Source organism: Buteo buteo, chromosome Z (assembly GCF_964188355.1).
Source record: "Buteo buteo chromosome Z, bButBut1.hap1.1, whole genome shotgun sequence".
In the NCBI taxonomy this organism is placed as follows: domain Eukaryota; kingdom Metazoa; phylum Chordata; class Aves; order Accipitriformes; family Accipitridae; genus Buteo; species Buteo buteo.
The window spans coordinates 12630346-12646658 of record NC_134204.1 but is presented as its reverse complement, the minus strand read 5'-3'; the positions used below and the strand labels follow the sequence as shown (position 1 = coordinate 12646658).

General features: G+C 38.1%; 1 protein-coding gene across 2 annotated transcripts in view; it reads left to right on the top strand.

The window, feature by feature from the left end:
* Nucleotides 1-16313, top strand: part of ZFR (zinc finger RNA binding protein) — a 49237-nt gene that overhangs the window by 21000 nt on the left and 11924 nt on the right. The window contains exons 4-15 of one of the 2 annotated variants that reach the window (XM_075021689.1): nt 399-543; nt 1359-1577; nt 2862-3109; nt 4124-4315; nt 6445-6733; nt 7671-7864; nt 9573-9692; nt 10657-10802; nt 11306-11468; nt 13125-13330; nt 13560-13710; nt 15714-15855. In XM_075021689.1, the coding sequence (XP_074877790.1) occupies nt 399-543; nt 1359-1577; nt 2862-3109; nt 4124-4315; nt 6445-6733; nt 7671-7864; nt 9573-9692; nt 10657-10802; nt 11306-11468; nt 13125-13330; nt 13560-13710; nt 15714-15855 (2215 nt within the window). Of the gene's footprint in view, nt 1-398; nt 544-1358; nt 1578-2861; nt 3110-4123; nt 4316-6444; nt 6746-7670; nt 7865-9572; nt 9693-10656; nt 10803-11305; nt 11469-13124; nt 13331-13559; nt 13711-15713; nt 15856-16313 lie in introns of both variants that reach the window. The other variant, XM_075021688.1, reaches the window with a different exon arrangement.

The following is a 16313-nucleotide window of genomic DNA, read 5'->3' as shown; positions in this document are numbered from 1 at the left end:
AGAAGTGCACGTTTTGTGGAGATCTGTGGTGGTTTTTCACTTTGTATTTTACAGAAATGTAATCTGACACAGTCATTATGAAAAACTAGTGAGATTATTTGCTTTTCAGTAGCAAAAATAATTTGATAGGGAAAGTGATTTACTAGCATGAGGTTAATTCCTGTGTTAAGTCTGAAAAACACCATCAGGGTTGTTTTCAGGCCTGAAGTGTCTGTAAACATAAATTTAATTTCCTTATGCATTTATTTGTATATACTGTATCTGTGAATGTTTTTTTAAATCTACTTCAGTAGACCAGAAGAAAATACAATGCTTCTTTGACTCTGCTAATGACTTTTATTACTCCAGATATATACTTAAAGGAGAAATTTGCTGGTTTTTCTTTTTTGAATTTTTAGGATTCCTATTCTTATGTTCGATCTACCGCCCCAGCTGTAGCTTATGACAGCAAACAATACTATCAACAGCCAACAGCGACTGCGGCGGCTGTGGCTGCTGCTGCCCAGCCTCAACCTTCAGTAGCTGAGTCGTACTATCAGACAGGTGGGTGGCATGATTCAAACTCCTGTCAATACACACAGTCTGTGTAGTACTTTAGTACCTTAAAAATATCTTTTTAATATTTTACATTACCCAGATTTTTTTTGTTTTATAGTTTTGTCCTGTCACATCTCTGTCCCTACACATCTCTGTCAATGTGTAGAAAAATTTGCTGCACCTAGAACTTGATTATGTGACATTGCTATAAGTAGCTATCTCTGAGGTTTGGATTATTAAATACACTCAAAACACACTTCTAGACAAACTTCTTGTTGATTTGTCTAGAAACCTTGCTGAAGTAGGTTCAAATAGTCAATGGTGGGTTCAGATGGTAACTTTGTTAGAAAGACTCTTTCTTAATTCTTTACTTGCTTAATACATGTAATTGTTTAATTATTGGTATCATGATTGCTACAAAGCATAAATCCTATTTACTTCTTTTTATTTTAATTAGAAATAATAGGAAAGTTTAGGTGTACTTAGGTTTAGTGTACTCTTATTAAAACCATTGAATGAGAAGGTTGTTTAAAAACATGGCAGCACAATTAAAAATAAATGAATAAATTTGAGGCTTCCTAGTGTGAGCTGTGACATGATTAAACAGTTGTGTGATACATGGTACACAATGCATAAACACGACTCTAAAAAAAAAACAAACACCACAACACAAAAACCCAAAACCAATCAAAAAAAACCAAAACAAAACCCACCTGTTAGGTGTTTATTCCCCAGCATATCATTAAGTATCCCTTAACATGTTTTGCATTTCATTCAACTAAAATGTATCAGTGTACACTTTTATTTTCTATCCTAATCAGCTCCGAAAGCAGGATATAGCCAAGGGGCAACTCAGTATACCCAAGCCCAGCAAACACGACAAGTGACAGCTATAAAACCTGCAACACCAAGTCCAGCAACAACTACGTTTTCTATATATCCGGTGTCCTCTACTGTGCAGCCAGTAGCGGCTGCAGCTACTGTTGTTCCATCCTACACTCAAAGTGCAACGTACAGTACAACAGCAGTTACTTACTCTGGTAAGAATTTTGCGTATTATGTTGCTGGGATCTTTGCAGTTGCTACAGGAGAGGCTTTAAATACAATTCTAACAGTTCATGTTGAATTACATCATAGTCTACTGAGAAGTATCAACCAGTTAAATCTTTATAATGGCAAAATAGTTTGCTGTATATTGAAAAGGTGTTTGATGTTTTTGTGTGCCTGTTTTGTTACCTGTGAGAAAATTCAAAGCATTGGCATTGCTAAACGCACAGAGTTTTTTGACTTACTGTAAGGTTTGGGGAGAAAAGATGGGCAGTAGAAAAAAAAAGGAAACACATCCACACAAGTATTACCCAGGCAAATTGGAAGGGAGCATGCTGCCAGCAAACAGCAGTTACAGAGACAGGGACGAGCGGTCCAATATAAATCTTGCAAGTTTGGGCTGTCTTGACCCAAAAGGGGAGGAGAACAGGTGCTGAAAAAAAAGGCTTTCCTTCAAACATTAGAAATCTATAAAGTAGTTAAAGATAAAAAGATGTTAACTTATGGCCAGATGGTAATCAACTGGCATATTATAGCTACCTTGGAACTTTTTGTTTTGTTTTGTTTTCTTTTAAAACGGGTTTTTAAGATTTGCTTGAGACAGAGCCTGGTTAGAGGATTAAAATAGTTGAACCAGTAGATGTAGAAACTTTATGGGAAAACTGGCTTAAAGGTATGAAAGCCCAGTTTCCTTGATTTATTCAACTTTGATACTAGAAATCAAGGACTGCATAGCCAGGTCTTAGCAGGCAAGCAGCTTGTCTGCACTAAACCAGCTTAAATCAGTGAAACAGAATGTAATTGTCCTAGCAATTCTGTCTTCTATCTTCATTTTTTTTTCCCCTTTCTCTGCATGATGTCTGTCCTCTTTGCCATTTGGAAACTTGGAACAGCAAATCTGGTCCTAGAAGACTGCTTACTTCATGTGGCCTTTGATAAATCTATTATTAAAATTCTTGTTACATCATACTTGGTCATACCAGATGTACCGGGAAATTTCACATATTTTTTAGGGATGCTTTGATTTATCTAACATAACTGTGTGTCTGCAAAGATATGTCTAAAGTCAGATACATTCCTCATACAATTGGTAGCTATGTATTTGTGTACTGTGAAACATCAAGAAAAATTCAGACTGCCTAAGAAGATCTCAATAAATTGTTTATATCCTGTCCTGCCCCCCTAACTCTGTTATGCAACATGTTTTTAATTAGTGTATTATGTAATTGATACATGATGTACAGTGATGTAACATTTATTTTATTTTGATCTTTGAGGTACCTCTTATTCTGGCTATGAAGCTGCAGTGTATTCAGCTGCATCGTCCTATTACCAGCAGCAGCAGCAGCAACAGAAACAGGCAGCAGCAGCAGCAGCTGCTGCTGCTGCAACAGCTGCTTGGACAGGGACCACCTTTACTAAAAAGGCACCATTCCAAAATAAGCAACTGAAACCAAAACAACCTCCCAAACCACCCCAGATCCACTACTGTGATGTTTGCAAGATCAGCTGTGCTGGACCACAGGTATCTGTATTATGTAATATTATGCTATACACTTTAGTCATAATTTCTTCAGCTAAAAAACTTACCCCTTTAAGAATATTTGTTCATTTTTAAAGACCTGATTCTGTACTTCTACTAAAGGAATAATTAAATGAAAATGTGCACTATCATAGAAAGAGTTCCTATGAGAAGACAAAAAGAGACATCCCCATAGCTTGTGCAGAGAAGCTTCAGCTGTGCTTTGGACTTCAGAAATATTCTAAATCTTGAGTTTGATTTGCTTTTTTAGCATAGCAAACTTCTTAGAAAATACTTTTTTCAAAACTATGGAATTACATACATTTTGTGAATGGTAGGCCTGAATGTTTATTCTTCATTGTATTCCAGCATCCCAGTTTAGTTTCACAATGGGTACAAGTGCATGGAAAGTAGATACAGATTCATGCAGACTGTTTCACGTGTGTGTCTGGCTAAACAGTTCTTACTGTTTAGGTAAACTTGTCATTATTTCCCACCCTGTCTGCTCTCTAGATTGCCAGTGTTGGTATAGGAACAAATGCCAACTTCGGCATTTCATTTTCAGCACATCTTTGTTTATGCACTACCTTCTTTTGAATTGTTTTTTTTAGTTCTTTGGGTACACGTGATCACTGTGATCTTGTAGTTTGAGGAAAAATTGAAGTCAAGAATAATTGAATGCAGTGCAGGAAACTGCAGTTTTCTGATCCTACCAAGTTTTCAGTGGTAATATCTGTTGATCAGTACTTGATTGAGGAAGTGAGAAGCTAGAGGAGAAAAGCCCGTATTATATTACCTAAAAGTGGAATCCTGGTGGTGAAGAATAGAATTTCTTGGTCTTAGAAGTGGCCTGCTAATGCCTTAGAGCATGTCACATGGAAGAAATGTTCAATGTAGGAAGTGTTTCTTACACAAAGCATGTGTTTTATGCTATGTTCTATATTACATGTATTCACATGAATGATGAGCAAGCAGTACAAAGACAACTTATTCTGTGTGTATTGTTTATTTAAACAGACTTATAAAGAACACTTAGAAGGCCAGAAGCACAAGAAGAAAGAAGCAGCACTAAAAGCTTCCCAGAACACCAATAACAGCAGCACTTCTGCTCGTGGAACTCAGAATCAGTTGCGCTGTGAGCTTTGTGATGTGTCTTGTACAGGGGCAGATGCTTATGCTGCCCACATCCGTGGAGCCAAGCATCAGAAAGTAAGAGTTCCCTCTTGTTCTTATTATACAAGTCAGTCATATATTTCTTCCCATCATTTTTTTCCCATCTTGGAGAGGAGAAAATACACAGAAACAATATAATCTGGATTATTTTGTTTAAAGATGTTTCGTTTTGCTTTTTGTTTCAAACTTACCTTTAAGCTCACTGTTAGAAAGGCCTTGTTGGGAGAAAGGGAGAAAAATATTGCCATGGCATCAATGAGAAGAGGATGTATTGGGGAAAGTATGTAAATTGTAGGAAGAAGGTGTAGAGTAAGATGCGGAAGAGAGTCAATGAGGACATGTGGTAGCATGCTCGTGCCCCCTAACTCTTTTCAAGACTTTTCTTGACATTCGTCTTATTCTTCTGATGCTGTGAAGCTTTCAGTGCACTTTGAAACACTGTAAGCTGAGTCAGTGCCAAGGGACAGGACTATTATGTATACCTCCTTGATATTTCTTGCAAAGAAAATTGGCATATGGGAGCAAGGAACAATGTCCTGTAGTAGACTTTATAATGAGTATGTTTGGAAGACTTCTGGTAAGGATGTTTTCCCTGCTGTTTGGGTGCAGTTTGGTGGGCATTCTGGAATAAATACTGGGCTGCAGTGTGAACCCCTGTGACCTGTCTTTTAAATTTGGCCATACAATAGTAAATGCAATGGCATTGTAGACTTGTGTGTTTAGATATTACAGATTTTCTTCATAACTCTGGAAAGATCAGTGTCACTAAAAACACAGTATTAATATTCAGCTTTTATAGCTCTTTGCATCTCAGAACACTGTACAATGTGGCATCAGTAACATTGTTCCTGTGAAAAAAAATAAATGTCATAGCAGATTTAAAACAATTTTCCCACAAGAGCAAAAATGATGGTTTAGATAGACTTGCCTAGTGTTCTCCCTTTCATTAATAAGTTAAGCCATTACATTTTTGGGTTGCGCCCAGTAACTCCATAGGTATATGGAGTATAGTATATATTATCCTTAAATATTTGCATGTAGCTTTCTCTTCCTCATAAATAGTTGCTAACCTCTTTTAATTTAGGTTGACATCAGTGTAAAAATGGAATCTCAAAGGACTTATGTCTGTGGTACACTAAAGGATATTGTGCATTCTACTGGAAAAAAGTAATTTTGAAGAGTTGCTTGAACTTAAATTTATAATATTGTGTGACACTAATATGTCTGTATTCTGATGGGGAACATACTTAATAAGAACAAAAACCTAAAAAGAGTCTGTACACAGTTGTATGCATATCATGATTGTGTACATGTGCTTGCATTAAAAGCAAGTCTTGCAGACTGGTTTTTTTTCCCCTGCTATTTTCAAAACCCAGTCATTAGTTTTGATCTTGCATGTTTTGTTCTCATGGACTACATGCATTGCTTTTTCAGGTGATGGTCAGCAGTCAAGTCATTATTCTATCTCAAGCATGTTCTGGAAAGGCCTCTGCTTATCACTTCTCAGAATAAGCATGTATCTCTTTACTTTCTATGAGATACTAAAGAGCTCTGCAATACATCTCTCGCGTCCTCCTTAACTATCTCTGCAGTTTTGCCTTTTTTTTTTTTAAAAAAGAAAACCTTTGCCTAAGGTCTTTTCAGTTTTGCTAGGTAACCTGGAAATTTTTTCAATATGAATACTCTTAACATGTAGTGACAAAAAGAGACAGTGTTGTTGAATCTGAATTAAATAACTCTTATTTACAAGTATTGTTTGTAACCAAAATAGTTCAATGTACTACACTTCTGGAGGGAGAGTAAAAAGCAACCAAGCAACGAGTCACATTGAAACAGCTGGAGCAAAATGTTTCCTTGAGTTGTACTGGCTTGTGAGTTTATTGGCTTTCTGTTCTCATCTATACAGCTTTTGGAGTAAACGTCTGAATTTCTAATGGAAATAAGCAATGTGAGATAACAATTAACTATTTCTTTGTTAGAGATGACAAGAGCTTTTACGTGTCCTTTTTTTCTTTTTTTTTTTTGCCAAGATCACTTTTTGTAAAGAAATAATAGCTAACTTTTTAATTATATTAATTTTTTTAATTATATTAATGTTTGTGTTACATTATTTTTTATAGTTATCCCAGGGAAGATCATATTAGGAATTTCTTTTCATTTTACAGGTGGTAAAGTTGCACACAAAACTTGGCAAACCCATTCCTTCAACTGAACCAAATGTGGTTACCCAAGCTACTTCCTCAACATCCACATCTGCTTCCAAACCAACTGCCTCTGCTTCAAATATAGCAACTAGCAGCAGTACTGTGAACTCCTCTGTTGCATCCTCTGCAGTGAAAATTCTTACTCCCACGGCAAACACACCACTTAACACTGCGTCCAACAACAAAACATCTTCAACCGCTGCTAATATAGCTGTAAAGAAAATATCTACACCGAAAATAAACTTTGTTGGCAAGTACAGAAGTCAGTCTTTATTTTGAAACCTAACCTATTCTATAATTTTTTAAGACTTAGTGCAGCAAATACAAATGTATTTAGTTAACTTTATGCATGAGTAACTCTGTTATGTTTAAAAGAATTACTGATAGGTGAAAATAAGAATGTATATAAGGTTTTGTTTCAGAATTTACGGTGTTTTCTGCCCGGTTGTCTCCACTTGACCTCTCTTGGAGGCTTTTCTCACCTTCATAAGAAGCCTCCCACCTTTGATTTCTTCTGTAGTAGCTGCTGGAGTATTGCAGTTCAGTTAGTCCTAATTTCAGTTTACATCCTGGGCTGTTGAGGCAACGTGCAGTAGGTTGACAGTTGATAACTGGGCAACTGAAACATCCTTGTAACAGTGAAAATCTAACAGTAGAAACTTTTGAAATGAGCATGACAGACATTCAGAGTTGGGAAGCAGCTGTTCAACAATAAGCTATCCTGCTCTTTAAGGAAAGACCTATGCAGTGGGAACACTGAGAGTATACTACCTTTGTTAGTACAAACATTATAAGGTTTTGAAGTACTTTTTGGGATCCATTTAAAAAAAAATAAATTACCTGATGACAAAAAAAAGATTATTAAAATAGATTTCCTGAGTTGTTCCCATTCAGTCCTCTTTTGAAAAAGCATGAAAATGAATAATGAAAATTGCAATTATATAAAGCAAAAGTTTTTCTTGCTAAAATAAAAAACTAACTGTTTAAATAACTTGAATGTTGTTAAACTTAGTTTTAAAAATCTTTAATTGTATTTAAAATATGTTTAAGTTTTAACTAATTTTAAAAGACTGATAATGCTTTGGCCAGAGCATTGATATTTGCAAATAAAGTCTTCAGTTTGCACATCATGTGTAATCACATTCTCATTTTATGAAAGTTAATGATTTAACTTTTTTCATTTGTAGGTGGCAATAAGCTTCAGACAACAGGAAGTAAACTGGAAGAAATGAAATCAGCTGAAAGTGTTAAAACAACGCCTGCTGCTACAGTACAAACACAGGAAGTAAAACCAGACACAGCAGCTGAACCAGTGACTCCCACAACTCTTGCTGCCTTGCAAAGTGATGTCCAGCCAGTGGGCCATGACTATGTGGAGGAGGTATTGATATGAAAATGTGTATTATTTTTTACTATTTTAGTGAAAATGTGTTCAACATGAAACAGAATCACAGAGTGGTTAAGGTTGGAAGGGACCTCTGGATGTCATCTGGTTCGACCCCTCTGCTCAAGCAGGGCCACCTACAGACAGTCACCCATGGTGATTTGATTTGATTTGATTTGATTCCCTGGGCAATGTATGCCAGTGCTTAGTCACCCTCACAGTAAAAAAAGTGTTTCCTGGTGTGCAGAGGGAACCTCTTGTGTTTCGGTTTGTGCCCCTTGCCTCTGGTTCTGTCACTGGGTACCACTTACCTCTGTCCTCTTGGCACCCTGCCTTCAGGTATTTATATACATTAAAATGTCCATGTCTCTCTTGCACTGGGAGGCCAGAACTGCACACAGTGTGTCCAGGTGTGGCCTTACCAGTGCCGAGTTAGACAGGAAGGATCACCTCCCTCGACCTGCTGGCAATACTTTGCCTAATGCAGCCCAGGATGCCAGTCAGCTTCTTTGCTGCAAGGGCACGTTGCTGGCTCATGTTCAACTTGGTGTCCACCAGGAACCCCAGGTCCTTTTCTGCCAACCTGCTTTCCAGCTGGGTGACCCCAGCATATATTGGTACAAGGGGTTGTTCCTTCCTGCGTACAGAACTTTGCGCTTCCCTTTGCCGAACTTTATGAGATTTCTGTCAGCCCATTTCTCCAGCCTGTTGAGGTCCCTCTGGATGACAGTGCAACCCTCTGGCGTATAAGCCACTCCTCCCAGTTTTGTGTCATGACCAAACTTGCTGAGGGTACACTCTGCCCCATCATCCAGATCATTAACAACAATGTTAAACAGGACTCGACCCAGTATTGACCCCTGGGGTACACTGCTAGTTACTAGCCTCCAAGTAGGCTTCATTCTACTGATCACCGTCCTCTGGGCCTGGCCATTCAGCCAGTTTTCAATCCACCTCACTGTATGCTTATCCAGGTCGTACATCAACAGCTTGTGTAAAAGGCTATTATGGTGAGACTGTGTCAGAGGCCTTACTGAAGTCTAGGTATACAATATCAACTGCTCTTCCCTCATCTGTCAGGCCGGTCATCTCATCACAGAAATTTATCAAGTTATCAAGCATGACTTCCCCTTGGTGAAGCCATGCTGACTACTCCTTGTGATTTTCTTGTCTTTAACTTGCCTGGAAATGGTTTCCAGGATTAGCTGCTCCATCATCTTCCCAGGGACTGAGGTGAGGCTGACTGACCTGTAGTTCCCTGGGTCCTCCTTGAAGATAAGAATGACAAGGCATTGAACCTGCAAAGGATTGTGCATATGTTTGCATTTCTGTATTTTACATGTTTCTTTTATGCTCACTGGGACATTCTTCACATGGGTGGCATGAGATATGTGGATGAAGTCTTATGTAAATTTTTCACGATTTGCAGGTTTGTAATTATTCAGCTCAGTATGTTCAGGCTCAAGGTTAAATCTGTGTACTCTTTAGAATGGAATAACTTTGGTCTTTGTTCATTACCAAGCACAACGGTGTGTCTGTCAGAATTTAAATTTCTGCTTTGCCTTCTTTCAGTTATCGTGTGAACTTTTTAGCATGTTTTGATGCAGAGGTAGACATTATCCAGTGTCACTGATTAGATTAATTTTTACATCCATTTTGTTTTTATTAAAAAAAAAGCCAAATGTGTTATAACTTTATTTTCCAGGTAAGAAATGATGAAGGAAAGGTGATCCGCTTTCACTGTAAACTTTGTGAATGCAGTTTTAATGATCCTAATGCCAAGGAGATGCACTTAAAAGGGAGGCGGCACAGACTTCAGTATAAGGTTGGTAGAAATGCTAATGCTTCTATCTGAAAATCCTCCAGATGTCAGCTGACTGATTACACGTACTTACATTTAAACACTAGTCAGAAGTAGGTACTCTAAGTAAACAACATATAAAAAAAGGTGGAGAAATATATTTCTTAGGGAGTATAGTAGTTAAAGAAGTAATGCAGACTGAAACTATTTTGGTTTGGGTTTTTTTAAACATTTTGAACATTGCTTTCAGGCAACACTGAAGTATGGTACAAGGTATGCAAACAACAGTAGGTTCTTTATGTTGCTTACCGGGAATTTTAAATAGTGTAAAATAGTAGTGCTCAATGTTTTTGGCAGGATAAACCACATAAACCCTTTGTGGAGACATCTGAGAAGCAAGTGTTGCAGATTTTTTAGTCATGAATGGAGAGACACCTGTATTGACATATGGTGTGCATTTTGATTATTACAAGATTATATTGGAGGAATCTACTGTGGTCACAAGAGATACAATGGACCTGCATAATCATGAAAGGGATGAAAGAAGAGAAAAAATTGCCAGAAAATTTTACTCAGGAACTCATGGTTATGCCCCTTTATGAGGGACCCTTCAGGAACAGGGCATCAGGAAGCACACTGTAGTTAAGATGAAATGTTTTTTCAGGCTATAGCGTAGTCATCCTGCTGCAGAATGAATAGTAAATTACTTAGTATTTCGTGTAACATTTTAATCTTAAATTGCTTTGTTCGCATATAAGTGAAGAGGGAATTCATGCTATTTGTAATATGTTGCTATTTCTTTCCTTTAAAATACTGGACACAGATTTTTCTTCTTCAACTACTCATTCAATGCAGTTCTAAAACTGCATTTTACTCCCCTTGATTTTATTGTAGACCAGTAGTGTGTGTTAAATATGTCAGAGGAACACTGTAACCTTGAGATGAGAAGAGGAAAAACAACATTTCATTCATTATTTTTCTGAACTAGAAAAAAGTAAACCCAGACTTACAAGTAGAAGTAAAGCCCAGTATTCGAGCAAGAAAAATTCAAGAAGAGAAGATGAGGAAACAGATGCAGAAAGAAGAATACTGGAGAAGGCGAGAAGAGGAAGAACGCTGGAGGATGGAAATGAGGTAATGCATTCTGTTTTATCAACAAATGAGACAAAGCTGCAGTCAGGTTATCTAAAACTAACTCTGCTTCTGTAGTTACTTATTTTGAATACTTTTTGGGGGAACTCTGTACTGTCTTGTTTTAAATTAAGTTGTTGTTATCTGTAGCGTTCGCTACATATCAAGGTGCCACGCTTAGATCACTGGTCGGCCCGGACCAGGGAAAGAGACAGATAACACACACAGTGTGAGCGCCAACTTCCGCCTTTTATTGCGCAGTTAATTCCTTTTATACTAACAAGGGGAGGTGGGGTTACAGGTACATCACAAGGCTGCGACTAACCCTCTAACTTTCTGTGACATCGCGAGATCTTCTGAACGCCGACCCCTACAGTTATCCTTCTGGGGTTTTCGTTTGTTAGTGTTCAACCCCTCTGAGGAATGCAGACATACAAGAATTTATTTAGAATGGTTGCAAGTATTGTCTGCCATATAAAGAGAATACTTTGATTCATGCACTTCAGGCGATATGAAGAGGACATGTACTGGAGGAGAATGGAGGAAGAGCAGCATCACTGGGATGACCGTCGCAGAATACCAGATGGAGGATATCCTCATGGTCCTCCAGGACCTCTAGGCTTACTGGGAGTTAGACCAGGAATGCCTCCTCAGCCCCAAGGACCAGCTGTGAGTTTCTTAACTTGAGAAAAAAAATTAAATCATACTTACTTACCAGGAGGCACAGTTAAGAACTATAAATTAGTGCTAATTCAGTTGTTTCCAGTGTTTCTTAATAAAGGATTTGGAAAAGTGAAGAAGAAATTGTATGCTAATGATACTGTGTAGATGGACCTGTCTTCCAAAATAAGTCCACTGAAACGAGAAAACGATGCCTTAAAGAAAAATATTGTTTCTTCTGAAATAGAAGTCACTCTGGATTTGTGTACTATTTTTTATTTCATTTAATTGCATTATACAACATTACTTATCTAATTGTGGACAAATGTATGGATAAAAAGTGGATGGATTGTCAGTCGCAGAGAGTAATGGTTAGTTGTGGGTCATACTCCACCTGGAGGTCAGTAACAAGTGCGGTACCAGGTGGGTTTATCCTGGGATTTGTCTCTTTAGCACCTTATCAATGATCTGAAAGGTGGTGGAGTGAGTGCACTCTCATAAGGTTTGCAGCTGGCATGAAACTGAATCAGTTTAGGGTGGGGAGAATAGCTGATACCTTTGAGGGCAGGGCTGCCATCCGGAGGGATGTAGGCAGACTGGAGGAATGGACCAACAGGAACTTCATGGAATTCTGCAAGGACAAATGCCTAATGCTGCACTTGGGAAGGAATAACCCCTTGTACTGATACAGGCTGGGGAGTGACAGGCTGGGCAGCAGCCCTGCTGAAAGGATCTGGGGATCTTGGCAGATAGCAAGCCGAACATGAGTCAACAGTGTGCCCTGGCAGCAATGAAGGCCAACAGCATCCTGGGTTATATTAACAGGAGCATAATCAGTAGATGAAGGGAAGTGATCAGCTTTCATTAGACCCAAATTGCAATACTACGTTCAGTTTTGGGCTTTCCAGTACAAGAAAGATACTGTAAACCATAGTGTGGGGCTGTGAGGATGGTCGGGGTCTGGAACACATGCCCTGTGAGGAGAGACTGAGGGATCTGGGCTTGCTCAACCTGGAGAAAAGAGAGCTTCAGTGGAACATAATAGCCTTCTAATACCTGTTCATTATAAAAGCAATGGAGCCAGGCTCTTTACAGTCATGAGAGAGCGAGATACAACCAGCTTAAGCTGAGACAAAAAAGGTTCAGATTGAATACAGGGAATAATTTTTTTCACACAGAGGTTGTGCAGCCTCCATCATTGGCAGTTTTCAAGAACCGACTGGATAAAGCCCTAAGCAACATGATGCGGTCTTATAGCTGGCCGTGGTTTGCACAGGAGGTTGGACTAGAGGACCTCCTGAGGTCCCTTTCTATTTGAATTCTTCTGTGATTCTATGAAAGCAATCATGGATATTTTATTTTGCAGCAATATACAAGTATTTCCCAGTTGATAGAAAGACAATAGATATTTATGTTGTGGAGATGCCTTTGATCCTGGGATTTCATAAATTGTTTAATTTTGATACATTTCATGTTTTTTCAGACATGATTTGTTGTGACCAGTGTAACTTGTTAAGGACACTTCAGTTCATGTTTTGTTACATTTCAGTGATTTGAGGTTTGAATGTTTTGTTGTTTAGCCACATGTTTGGTTTTTGGTCACTTATCATTTGTGATCTTGGAAGTGTACCCAAATTTCAGAAGTATGCTTTTTCATCTGTTTAGCCTTTACGCCGCCCTGACTCCTCTGATGACCGCTATGTGATGACCAAACATGCTGCTATATATCCAACTGAGGAGGAACTTCAAGCAGTCCAAAAAATTGTTTCTATTACTGAGCGTGCTTTGAAACTTGTTTCTGACAACATGACTGATCATGAGAAAAGCAAGAACAAAGAGGGAGATGACAAAAAAGATGGCAGTAAAGACAGGTATTTTTTTAATTACTTTTTAAGAATTTCATCATTTGTTTCTGACGTTTCTCCTTACACTGTTATCAGTGCTTCCAGGGGTTCTCTTCTCTTTGGATTTTGATACAGTATGTCACCATGGCCTCAAAAGTATGTGGAATACTCCTATTTTATTTCACTTTTCTATCTTCAGGATTAGTTTTAAGGGTTTTATATTATTTTAAATGCAATTTTTAACTATAATTCACAGAGCTTTGAAAGGAGTTTTACGGGTAGGCGTTTTGGCTAAAGGTTTGCTACTCCGTGGAGACCGAAACGTCAATCTTGTTTTGTTATGTGCTGAGAAGCCTTCAAAGACATTACTCAGTCGTATTGCTGAAAGTCTTCCCAAACAACTTGCAGTAAGTAGAATTTAGATTTTTTCATTTGAACTTTTGTAAAAATACTGTAAAAATCTGTCCTCAGGTCAAATGTCTGCAGGGCTCACTGCGCCACGCTTCTGTCGTGGTTTAACCGCAGCCAGCAACTAAGCACCACGCAGCCGCTCACTCACTCCCCCACCCAGCGGGATGGGGAAGAAAATCAGGGAAAAGTAGTAAAACCCATGGGTTGAGATAAGAACGGTTTAATGGAACAGAAAAAAAGGAACTAATAATGATAATGATAACACTAATAAAATGAGAACAGTAATGATAAAAGAATTGGAATACACAAATGATACACAGTGCAATTGCTCACTACCTGCTGATTGACACCCAGTTAATCCCCGAACAGTGATCACTTGCCCCCACTCCTCCCAGTTTATATACTAGATGTGACGTCACATGGTATGGAATACCCCGTTGGCCACTTTGGATCAGCTGCCCTGGCTGTGTCCTGTCCCAACTTCTTGTGTCCCTCCAGTTTTCTCGCTGTCTGGGCATGAGAAGCTGAAAAATCCTTGACTTTAGACTAAACATTACTTAGCAACAACTGAAAACATCAGTGTTATCAACATTCATCAGATACTGAACTCAAAACATAGCACTGTACCAGCTACTAGGAAGACAGTTAACTCTATCCCAGCTGAAACCAGGACAGCTTCATAGCTCATGTTCAGTTTCTTCCCATTTTCTTGAGTGTTTCCATCTGAATTCAGGGACTATGCTGCACTTTTTTGCTTTCTGTATATTGTGTCCATACAAGTGTCTAGATGTTTACGCTAGTGGTGTAGTATCAAACATCATTTGATAGATTTCATTTACTGGGAAATAGAAATGAACAGAACAAAGACAATTATCCAGTTGCTAGCAGCAACAGAGGTAATTTGTGCAGTGTTACAGGAAGCTTGCAGCCTGAAGGTCAAAGTTCTCCATTAATGCCAGTCTGTGCTTATATCTTGTTTCCAGTTTGTATGTGTCAGTGCTTTGTAGTTCTGCAATTAGTTAACTGTCTTGTATGTTTTGTTTTTTTTAAATTTGGCCCTTAAAAAAAAAAAGGTACCTGCAGTCTTAGACCATTTAGCAAAATTCATATAAACCATTTGCTGTATTTCCACAAGAAAGTCTAGAATAAAGTCTCTGCTCTGTGTTGAACAAAGCTTGTCCACCATCATTACAGAATGCTTGTCACAGCATCAGTATTTCAATACAGTCTGCTAAAATGTTCAGCAGAATCAGTGGCATGGTAGAAACATTAGCAGGATCAGATTAATTAGAAGACAATCTTGAGTTTGCTCTTGTTTGAAGTGAGAGAACAGAAGAAAACCTAAAAACTGCATATCTTGGTCTGGCTTTGTGGAGAAGTCACTTGTCCTGCTAGTTTGTGGAAGAAGGTGACAGAGGTGCCTACAGCTTCCTTTTGGGGGTATTTAGAATTATTAAATCTAGTTGCAAGAAGCAATTTGGAATAACAACCTTGTTAGTTACATTTTTTTCCTCTGCTGTTTATCTTGCCCTTTGTTCTTAGCCTGTTGTGACAGCCAAGTATAGAATGTACCTAGCAGTACCCATCCTGTAACTGCGAGCTTGAAGAGCAACCACTGCATCTTTGTGCTTTTTAAAGGCTCCTATGTTCCAATGAGAAACATATCCAGCTGACATTTTAAGTGGCTCTGATGCTTTTCTTTATCTCAAATACTGTCAAGGTTCTTGTTATGTAACTTACTTGTATATAAGTTTCCTTTCTGGGTAGTTTTTTTTCTTTTGCACACTTTGTATTTTCATTAATGATTTGGAAACAGTATGCAAGTCCATATATGTATCTTAATTGTGTGTGCTGTGGTTTCTTTGAATACAGAGGTAACTGCTTTATATAATTATATTGCATTTCTGACTTTCTGTTAAAAAGACTGTTGAAATCCGTTTTCTTCCCCATACTTTTATTGGCCACATGCTAATAGAAATTTCTGTTTCTTAATATTTAGGTAATAAGTCCTGAGAAATACGATATCAAGTGTGCAGTCCCAGAAGCAGCAATAATTTTAAATTCATGTGTGGAACCCAAAATGCAAGTGACTATCACACTGACATCTCCAGTCATTCGGGAGGAGAACATGAGGGATGGAGGTTGGGAAGTTGTTAAAGATGTTACTTCTTTCTAACCCGTTTTTTTATGTTTATCTATTCTGCTTAAGATGGCATTAAGGTCCTGGAAGGCAACATGCTGGCACACGTATTTGATCGGAAACCTTGTTTTTCAACAACCAGTCTTGGTAGAGAGCAGTTGGTTAAAATAAATGCTTATATGATGCGTTTATTTAATTTTTAAAATTTCTAACTTTATGTCCAACCTCAGCTTTCTGGAAAAGGTACAAACTTGACTATTTTTTCCCCTCTTTTAAAATTATGTGGAAAACTAGCAAGTGGCTATAAACTGGCTTTCTAGAGCAGTCTTGCCCTAAGAGAAAGATTGTATGGTTTTAGAAAATCAAATCACATGTTTTGGGGTTTAAACTGGATCGGTATTGCCATCACTTACACATTCCAAATAGCAGCGCCACTTAAAATGCACTTTTATAATACTT